Below are 10,225 nucleotides of genomic sequence, written 5' to 3'. Positions count from 1 at the left end.
TATCTTTGTTCAGCAAGTATAAGAAATGGCTGACAATCCCTTTTGAGAAAAAAAGCAGCTTCTCTCCACACGTAAGCTGTGATCCTGATGGATCCATGTTTTCTATACTGTATCCATTGTAATCGTCACCAGAACAGATGTGGCTGCACCCTAGAGGGACTCCCTCCTCTGTGTTCATCCCCCCGGACAGGAAGCAGATGTGTGCCCCAACCACAACGCAACTCAGTCTGTCTGGACAAATCCTGTCTTATCGCAAAACAATATACAAACATGAATACCACCAGGTTGTGGCTCGATTGAAAGGTGTTTCATCACTCATCTTCATCCCTCCCTCTATTTGTCTCCACTTATCTCTCTCTTTCTATTTCTCACTCATTCTCTCACCCTTTCTCTACACCCCCCTCTCTTTATCTCTTTCCACCACCCCCCTACACCACACCCTCTCGCTCTCTCTAAAACATAATATGCATGTTGAGACCACATATGCATAATCAGGTGGTCTCTAACTGTAATCATATCCATCTCACACAGGAGCACTCAATACTGCCGTCCTCCTGCATCAGCAGCTGCTGCACTGAATACAGATTCAGACTGGCCCCTACAAGTGGTGCTGTTAGCCTTTCAATTATTTATTTTACACTTTTCAGGCCAGTTAAATAATAGTCCTCTTCAGAGAATTCTACATTTCAAACAGTTTTAAAGTTTTGTAATGTACGGGGATCCCACTTTTTGATAATTATCTGGTTCCTGCTATGTTATACAAAATACTGAATTAATTCATGTTTATGCTTAGTTTACAGCCTACATCAGTACGTGTGTATGTTAACTCTTAATTAGTAATAATCTACTTTTAAAGTGAGGGTTACTATTTGAAACTCTAAAATACATAGAAAAGGGCAGCATACTTTCAAGTTAAAGGTCAAAGCTTTTTGGTAAAGTAAAGTTCAGATTGAATGCCTTGAACAACCTCATAGTTTTTTTTGAATTAGGTTACATTTTTGCAGATCCTTAAGGATTTCTCTTCTGAAAAGTTTCTTTTGGAGATGGACTAACTCTAATTAATTTCTTTCTTCAAATGTCACGTCAGAATATTTATCCGGAAAAGTTTTAGAAAACGTCTTAAAGAAAGTTGTTTGAGATAAACCCAAAGTGGATTTGGGAATGCCAGACAGTTTGGTAGAATTTTACCTCTCTCTATCTTTCACTTAACCACTCATTCATTCACTCATTCACTCATTCACTCATTCACTCATTCACTCACTCACTCACTCACTCACTCATACACACACATACTTTCAATATTACATAAGGCTCAGAGTGAAATTATATTCTGTACTTCCTCCGTTTGTAGGCTATAGTCACGCTTTTAGGTAATTTATTACAGAAGACTAAAAAGAAAAGTCTGTCCTTGCTTAAAGCGTTCTGGCTCCACCGCCAGCCTGCAGTGCTAGCCGCGCGCCGGTGGTTAACGCTATGATGGATATGTTAGTTCCGTAAGAGCTTCTGCGGTTAATTTCCCTAAAACGAAGCGTCTGTCCTGAGGAATTCCTGTGGAATGAATACAAATGTTCTCTCACTCAGTAAGCCCCCTTCTAAAGCACATTATGGCACATGCTGCGTTCTTTGATAGAATTATATAGCTAGTTTAGAAGGATATCGGTTCAAAAAATGAAGTGCAGTATCAGCGTTTAGGCCTACGGACTTACTAGACTGAAAAAGGCATGGGAGGTGGTGATTTTTAAGGTCAGGAACTTGCTCGTATGAACGGGGAATTATACTTTTACCATGGTATTAGTATTACGGTATTCAGCTCTTAGGTTAAACATGATTTCTAATGCCCGGCCCTGACCAGTTGCTTTCAATGTTCCACAGCCTATCAGCATTTTTCGTCCACACACAATTGGCTTCAGTTTAAAGGCATAGGTAGCTACTTTAATTGGCTTCAGCTTACAGTAAAGGCATAGGTAGCTACTTTAATGTTCCTAAGTGAAAAGTTGCATAATCACACCTTAATGTTAGCATTATATTCTATATATACTATATAGCCTACTATAGTATATACTATATACTATAGGCCTATTTACTTTTTTGAACAATACCGTCAGACACCTTGAACACTAATGTTTCTTGGTGGGATTTTGGTGATAGCACTTTGCAAAAATGAAAGACAACACATTAGTGCAGTTGTTGATGTAAGATCGAGAACGCTGGACCGGTGCTACTGAGACTCCGGGGGAACGAGTGTCAGCGTGCGCAAAGCGCGTCACGCTGCCAAGAAAACGTGATTGATGCGGCTCAACCTTGACCCTTGGCAGTGCCCAACGCTGAGCCAAAGCTCAGCCAAAGCTTTCAGCCAAAGCTCTCGTTGCTTTGGCAACGGGGGAAATGTTGGCGATTTGAGGATGGATTTGGGGTAGCATAGTTAAGAGGCAATCCAATTCCAGGGTCCTCCGCACCTTGTGTGACTCTGGTAAGATTTTCTTATAATAGAGAGATCGGATAAGAAACTAGATAATAACTAGAATGTTGATAAGGAACTAGAATAAGGAACATTGCTTCAGTCCACCCAGTGTCCCGTGTGAATAATTTAGAGGTGTGATTGTATAGGCTAGCCATACTCTATACATTTATTTACTTACATGCAGGTACCTGTTGGTAAAACTATTATATTTGCATGGGCTATATGGCGTTAGGCCTGAATTTATTTCGAAATAAACTATCCTGCTGATTGCCTGAAGACTAGGTAGTGGGAGGGGGTCTTTGAAATAGAGGAAAAAGAGGAACAATAACAGTTCTAAGCCTAACTGCACACAGATGATATGAGCCTCTGACTAACTGTGAATAAATATAGCTTTGAGATGAATTGTAGCCTCAGTCCTTGTAGGTAAGAATTTCCTGACTATCTCTGTTGCATGATAATTTCCCAGAATGGAGGGAAGCTTTTGTCAATCTGTTCACTTAAGTGTGGTACAGCATTTGGATGCAACAATGCAAATGTTACTTTGAGCAGAGGTTAAAGGTCACTTCACATGTCTACAGTCATCACGTGTAATCTTCTTCATAACTCAATGACTCAGATGTAGAGTTTATACAATCAGCATTCTCGTAGAGAAATCAAGTCTATCAAGTTTGTGTACAACACTGGCATCATTGAAAAGGTGCTTTCATAAGTTGAAAGACCATGCCTACAACTGAAATGTGTTCAGTAGTTATACTGAATTAGTGCATAGTGCCCGTGATGCAGTCGGTGATTAAGATGTCAGTAAAACACACAAATACAGATTTCTTGAACTATAGATAGTGCATAGTGCCTGATAATGTGTAGTTCATTTGGTGTTAAGAGTTTGTGCGCATTTACACATTCATTTATGTGACAAAATTCATTGTTTAGAAAAAATGCAAAATGCTGATCCGATCAACGTCAAGCGCAGCGTGGCACTGCACTCCGTTGGGTTATAAAAAGGACGCTTGAGGACCACCAACTTGTAGAGTGCCCGATTCACCAGATAAACGTAGGAAACTAACATGGACACACAAACACACACACAAACAGAGATTCCTAGCATTAATGGAGAGATGAATGACTGGATCGACACATGAATGGATAATGATAACCACTAGATGGATGGTGTATCCAGGCAGTGTGTCCTAATCCTAATCAGTATGTCTTTATGAAGCCTCAGTACCAGTCTGGCTTCGGCTCACATTCCCTGCATTTGGCTCACTTGTCGCCCCCCAAAGACAAACAGTCCCAGAAACACAAAGTTCCTGCTACCGCTGCCAAAGTTCCCTCTCTCCTCTTCCCCCTAAGCCTCATGGACCAGTGAAGAATGCTTATTATTTGTTATCAAACTTCTCCAGCTACAGTCGTATGCCACAGCTTATGCTTTACATAGACACAATACACATGGCAGTCACACATAATGTCAAATGTATACACACTTTACCCAAATGCACAGCTCATTTGCTGCTGGCCTTGTGTTCATCAATTGCCTTGGAAATAATGCTTAGCACATACAAACATTAAAAGGAGCTCTTACTTGGACAGTATTATCTATAGTTTCTATCTTAGTTAGTTCCCATACCTGAGTGAAACCTCAGATACACACAAACATACACACACATAATCATGTGTTGTTTAGAAAATGCAAAGGCATTTGCACCAGTCCCTGTGTGGGTCATTTCGCTCCATGAATCGCCAGTGTAACGTGCAGACAGGTCTGTCGATGTCCAGTCCGATAGCGTGTGAACTGCCTGTCGGCAGGGCACACAAATCAACAGAAACCAGGTCTTGCACTGACTTGGCAGTGATGAGCGCTAGGATTCATTAAGGTTGTAACAGAGAGTTAAGTGAGGGCTGCAGCTGTGTGACTCAGGGTTATTTGATTCAGTGTAACTAAAGCCTTAATCACAAGTCTGGGATTTTAGGTATAGGTTATATGTTTCTAATACAATTGTAAGAACATCAATATTGGAGTTTTGACTGTCCAAACATGTATACTTTGCTAGATCTTGTACTGATCCTGTGTTGGTATGTCATTTACATTTACATTTTAGTTATTTAGCAGACGCTCTTGTCCAGAGAGACTTAGGAAGTACAGGGACATTCTCCCTGAGGCAAGTAGGGTGAAGTGCCTTGCCCAAGGACACAACGTCATTTTTTCAAAGCCAAGAATCGAACCAGCAACCTTTGGATTACTTGCCCAATTCCCTAACCGCTCAGCCACCTGACTCCCGCATTTCATGTGTGGTTATTTGTTAGATTGTCAGATTCTGTGACAGCTATGAGGCTGTAACTGCACCATTAGCTGATTTAGTCGTTTTGTTGTAACATCCTAAATGATTTCAGATTTAAAGTAAAATAAATGTGAGCAACTGCAGCATTAGTGTGATGTACTAAGGTGCAAAACAACTCCACTTTATTTATTTACATTTCCACATTCAAATAAACAAAATACATACTTTGATGTACGACTTCTTAAGTTCATTATGGAAATCCCCAACCCATGCTGACTCTATAGTATTCACACTGCTGTGATGTATGGCCTCTTCACTGCCAAGTCAGAAATATAGCAATAAGTTATGGAAATGCAGTTGGCCTACTGAGGGAATAGCAACTACTGTGTTATTGAATGTTACCCTATCTATCTTAACTGTTTCGTTTTAAGATATTACTTTAGACTTACACACTAGTCTTCCCCCTTAACAAAATACAGTGTATTTGTTTCACAGTTTGACTGTATAAGGTGAATACAAAATAAATAATTTGATTAGGTAATTTTTGGCATGGTATGTATGTTGTTCAGATTGTAATGTTTGTCAATATTTCAAAGCATATCGAATGATAGGCCTAAAGATTAACTCATTATCTATGTGATATACGGGATTGAACATTGCAAATTCATATTTAAGCCTAACTGCCACCTGTTTCTCGAGCCGAACACCCACCAGAAATACAACTTAATCGTTACTGCCCCCTTGTGGACATTAAGGTAGGCCTACACTATCTCGGCTTTCGTATTTTTCTACGTGTAATTCCTCTCCTAGCCTAATCTTTCTATGCCTACTACGTGTAAAAGAATGCACGTAGACCTATTTATGAAATCAAGGCTTTACATGTTACGAAAACATCTTCATGTCATATTTTCATATTCATATGGGTAGTGGCGGTTCTAGACACATTTGACTGGGAGAGCCAAGGGGGGCCAGTGTTTAATCAGAGAGGCACATTAAAAAACAGAAACATATGATATTTAAACATTGAATACTTTAATTTTCCTTTACATTAAAATTATACAAATGGCTGTGGCTCTCCCTCTTCCAGCTCCTCAGCTCTGTTAATACCTTGATATGTTTCTCTCACTTTTTTATTTACTGGGGCAAAAAAGGCTGCAATGTCCATTCCTCGATTCATGATGAGTATTAGAAGAAGAAAAACAATGTGTAAAAATAATTAAAGAAATATTCAGTCAACTCAAGGGAGCCGGAGGGGGGGGGGGGGGCACCCCATGTAGAACCGCCCCTGCATATAGGCCTAGCGTATTCATGACAACTAACAACCTTTTGAATTAAGTTAATACACTTACAATAAATAAGTCTAATATTGGTTAAATCTAATGAAATGTGATCGGTGATCGGATATATGTGAAATGTGATAAATAGAGGCCATTAAAAAACTATAAAAAATGTGTTAATTACGCTTTTCTTCAAATGTCGAGAAAGCTGAGCAATCTCAGCACGTGGTGGACATCATAACCCCGACTCTTAACATGTGCAGGTAGGTGCGTCAGAGGTGTTTAGAACCTGTTTAGAGCAACCGCGCTGTTTGTAGGTCTTTATAGTAGGCTAATGCATCGTCAACAGGGTGCTTTAATAATACCAGATGGCATAAGAATAGGCCACCTACAGACCAAACACAATCACATGGACAGGCACGCACGCACGCGCACTCAGTGGAGGAGTGTCATTTTTTTTACATGAAATTATACTAGACAGCGCATCTTTAGAATCACGGATCCATAGATGTGAGGCGGATTTCCATCAATAGTAAGTATAGGCCTTATGCTACCATTTATTGTCCAGAACATTTTGTATTCATTGCGCCAAATCAATTAGTTCTGCTTCGCATTATCAATATCCCGTGTACGTTCATTCGATCAGTGCTTCACGTTTGTTATTTTGTTTTTCTATAGCCGGTGAAAATTAGTGTTCAGAACAGAAGGACCGATAGGCAACGGCACATGGCGTTCGATACATAATCTTTTTCTATGTAGCATATAATGAATGACTTTATTTTTTTTGTTGTATTGGGGGGAAATGTAGCACACATTTTTTTAAACCAGTTAAGATTGCCAGTCGTTGATTTTGGTCAGGAAATAAATATGGCAGAAATTAACATATATGACATTGTGAAACCCTTTGAGTTTCTCAACGTCACTCAATAGGGAGAGCTTATTCCAAGGGTTAAAATGCGGTTCTGTACTAGGAGCAGTCTGTTGTTTTCAATGGTTTTCCTTCGTTTAACTTCTCTCTTACACCATGCAACTCCTGGCTCGTGTTGGTTGTCTTTAGTAAACACTAGTAGCCGTTAGGGTTAGTATACTCAGGTGATGTGGGTAACGTGTTGTTTGAGGGTTGCACTTGCAACTACCAGTAAATAAAGCCTATGCATCTAGTAGGTTGACATGGTCAGGAAGACATTCCTCTTCGCCTACATTATCTGTCATTAGACTGTTGTAATTGTGGTTTGAATCACAATTAGATGAAAACACAACAGTGCAACCCTTAATAAACAGAACTGAAGGAGAGCACACATTTTTATTTTATGAGGATTAAACTTGCTTCTTCTTTTTTTTTCCACAGAGAAACTTATTTTGAAATGTCTATTGAAATCAACTAGATTGCAGTATGGGTGTCAGTATCTTGAATATGAATGAAACTCTTAGTTATAAAAGTGCAGCTGATATTTTTTTGGTTTGTTTACAGGTCATATCATTTAGGAAGTCTGCCAGCGACTGTGATGTCAAAAGACCAATGGGGTGTGAGACTGCAGGTGACTGGTTAGATCAGCCTCCTGTCTGTCCAATTCAATCCATAGTCGCATCATTGAAACTCGCCAGGAACAAAGACACTATCTGAATGAGGAACAACAATGTACAAACTTCAACCAATAAATACTGTTGAACCTCTTTGTCATTTTAGCTTCAGGAAGAAAACACTGGACACCTGACTGGTCCTAACCTAACCCGGGGTGGGATCTAACAGGTTCTCTCAGTGGAGAACCATGGGTTGTGGTGGCAGCAGAACAGACGCTTTGGAACCACGGTACCTGGAGAGCTGGACCAAGGAGACAGAGTCAACATGGCTACCGAGCACCGACACAGACATCCCCCTGTCGTCCATACACAGCATCCCGTCAGAGAACTCCTCCGAGATGGGCTTCATTTTTGACAAAAGCGACACCCCTGGTAGTAGACATCTTAAAAAGATCTGGCTTGTGTTCACATCCACCAAGCTGTATTCTTATATTCAGTCCAATTTCCTTTCTTCTGTCTTTTGTTTGAAGAGAGTCAAATCTGAATTAGGCTAAGTTAAAGTCTTCTTGTCAACCTCTAAACGTATTGATATGCCAGACGTGTTTTTCCCAATGCTTGTGTTCTCCTTGATTCTCTAAAAAAGTGTCATGAATATTGGGTCTATGGAGATGACTCAGTGGGCACAGGGTATGTCAGGGCATTGTTGTTCATATTTGGGTAGTTCACACCTAGCCTGTGACCTTCTGGACAGCTTTGGGCTTTACAGACTGAGAATATTTTCCAGTAGTTGTATTTATATTTTATAGAATTATGTAAAATGTATTATGTCAGCAGTAATTAAATATGAATTTGTTACCTATCCTTTTGTTCTGCTAGGTATAACATATTTTTTATAGAGCAGAGAATGTCTTTTTTGTTTTATTTATTTTAATTTTGTTTTTGAATGCAGTCACGCTGTGCTTGGTCATTGTGTTCACGACAAAAATCCATTGCACCAATCAAGTGTTTAAAAAGGATTGTACAGTAAGAAGTGGTCTTTACAGCCAGCTGCTCAACAGGGAAGACAAAGCACTTTACAATGCAAAGGGGGATGGAATCCAATCTAACCTGGCCACAGTTAACAATTCTGTATATCCAGGCACCAGTACTCTTTGATGTGGGAGGATGAACGCTTCGATGGGGGGTGTATCAAAAGCTACCAATTGAATGTTGCCATGAGGCCTAGGGTTGCTAAGGAGATGGCTACAGCCTTTAGAGGCTGCCATAGAGCCTTTGGTCCACATAAGCTGTTCTACTTGCTGAAAATACTAAACCTGTATTAAAGCCGAGGGCCAATTCAAATTTTCAACAGGACAATGATGCAGAGGGAAAATTAATCACTTGACCTTACTAAACCCACACGTTCGTCATGAAAACCAAGACTCAGAAGTACCAGACATGTTTTTAATATATTCAACCACAAGTCCTTGAATCTTTACTGCATTACAGAACAAAATAATAGTAGTGTAGGAAGTGCTTTAGACACCAACCTCTTTTGTTTTTCAGTTGCAGATTTCTTTGATGATGGCGTGCCTGCTCCTGCCCAGGCCTACCTGACGGTTTGCTCTGCCATGTCTGAGGCCAGCCTTGATAGAGGAAATCCTGACAGTCCGCCTGCAATACAGGCCTCCCAACACCAGGATATGTTGTTAGCTTCCACTGGCTCAATTGTACAGCGCAGGAGTGTCCTTCGCACAGAAGAAATTGTGAGTTACTCTTTACCGGCCTACAATTACTTTTTAATGTTGCCCCTTCCTTTGTGGATTGATTTGACAAATTATTTGAAACCTTCCTGTCTTTCTGTGTATCTTGACACACTTAGGTCTGACTTGATCCATTGATCAAGTCAGACCATTGATCAATCTCACTGGATGTTCTGGAAACAAATAGCATTTAATGAGCCATGTGTCACATGGTTAATGTGTAATGGATCTTCTGACATAGTGTCTTGCTATGAGTCATCGATTTACTCCTCACACATTGGCATCTCCAGACATCCCAAGTCTCCCGGAAGTTCCGGGAGTCTCCCGCATTTCAATAGCGGCTCCCTGACGCCCAGAAATGCAATCAAATCTTTCTGAAATCGGGGATTTTGAATTGAGAGCGAGCAAGAGACTGTCCAATGGTCATTTTTGGTAGAGACAGGTGTACTAAACTCTTCATTCCTTCCCTCCTCCTCTATTCCACCCAAAGACAAAGTGGCAGGACAACAGAATGTCCACCAAACAGGTCACGATCACGGTGACACAGAGCATTCGTCAAGTCGACAAGAGTGGCAAGGTCAAGGAGAAGTCCCTCACTACCTACGAGGTGATGAAGCCTATGGAGGCTCTGAAGGAAGTGACAACAGAGAACACAGAGGTGCACTGAGAGACCTGAGCTAAAGTACCTACAAAATATAACGACCAAAAGCTGTTGAATACCGTTATAAGGACTTTTATGAGTGAAAAACTCAAGGCTTCTTCTGAAAGAGTATGTTGATTTTATAAAACAGGACTGGCACCCACAATTTCCAAGGCCTTTTGAGCTTTTGAGACTGATAGAATAGTTTCGCTAGTGAACTAGCTTGTCGTCCTTTGTAGGAAGTGTTAAAGTTTGATGTTTTAAAATGAACATGTATTTCTATCTGTGACTTACTGGTCGTGTTTCGT

The 10,225-nt window shown here is 40.3% G+C and overlaps 1 protein-coding gene across 2 annotated transcripts; it reads left to right on the top strand.

The window, feature by feature from the left end:
* Positions 1-2,415: 2,415 nt before the first annotated feature.
* baalcb (BAALC binder of MAP3K1 and KLF4 b) lies at positions 2,416-10,162 on the top strand. Of its 2 annotated transcripts, none has more exons than XM_047021282.1 (5): positions 2,416-2,470; positions 7,486-7,552; positions 7,702-7,967; positions 9,081-9,280; positions 9,768-10,162. In XM_047021282.1, exons 3-5 carry the CDS (start codon positions 7,784-7,786, stop codon positions 9,942-9,944), a joined length of 561 nt encoding a protein of 186 aa, XP_046877238.1. In that variant the 5' UTR covers positions 2,416-2,470; positions 7,486-7,552; positions 7,702-7,783; the 3' UTR covers positions 9,945-10,162. The 2 variants fall into 2 exon arrangements, with proteins under 2 accessions (XP_046877238.1, XP_046877237.1); XM_047021281.1 differs by lacking the exon at positions 2,416-2,470 and adding an exon at positions 6,274-6,546.
* Positions 10,163-10,225: the final 63 nt, after the last annotated feature.

Source organism: Hypomesus transpacificus, chromosome 6 (genome assembly GCF_021917145.1).
Source record: "Hypomesus transpacificus isolate Combined female chromosome 6, fHypTra1, whole genome shotgun sequence".
Classification (NCBI taxonomy): Eukaryota; Metazoa; Chordata; class Actinopteri; order Osmeriformes; family Osmeridae; genus Hypomesus; species Hypomesus transpacificus.
The sequence above is the reverse complement of the archived record's forward strand: the minus strand, read 5'-3'. Positions and strand labels throughout refer to the sequence as shown.

What these genes read in the sequence shown, in the direction of transcription:
- baalcb (XM_047021282.1), top strand. Translation starts at nt 7,784, where the DNA reads ATGGGTTGTGGTGGCAGCAGAACAGACGCTTTGGAACCACGGTACCTG. An exon ending in TGACAAAAGCGACACCCCTG is followed by an intron (nt 7,968 to 9,080) that starts GTAGTAGACATC and finishes TTTGTTTTTCAG; the next exon opens with TTGCAGATTTCTTTGATGAT. An exon ending in TCCTTCGCACAGAAGAAATT is followed by an intron (nt 9,281 to 9,767) that starts GTGAGTTACTCT and finishes TTCCACCCAAAG; the next exon opens with ACAAAGTGGCAGGACAACAG.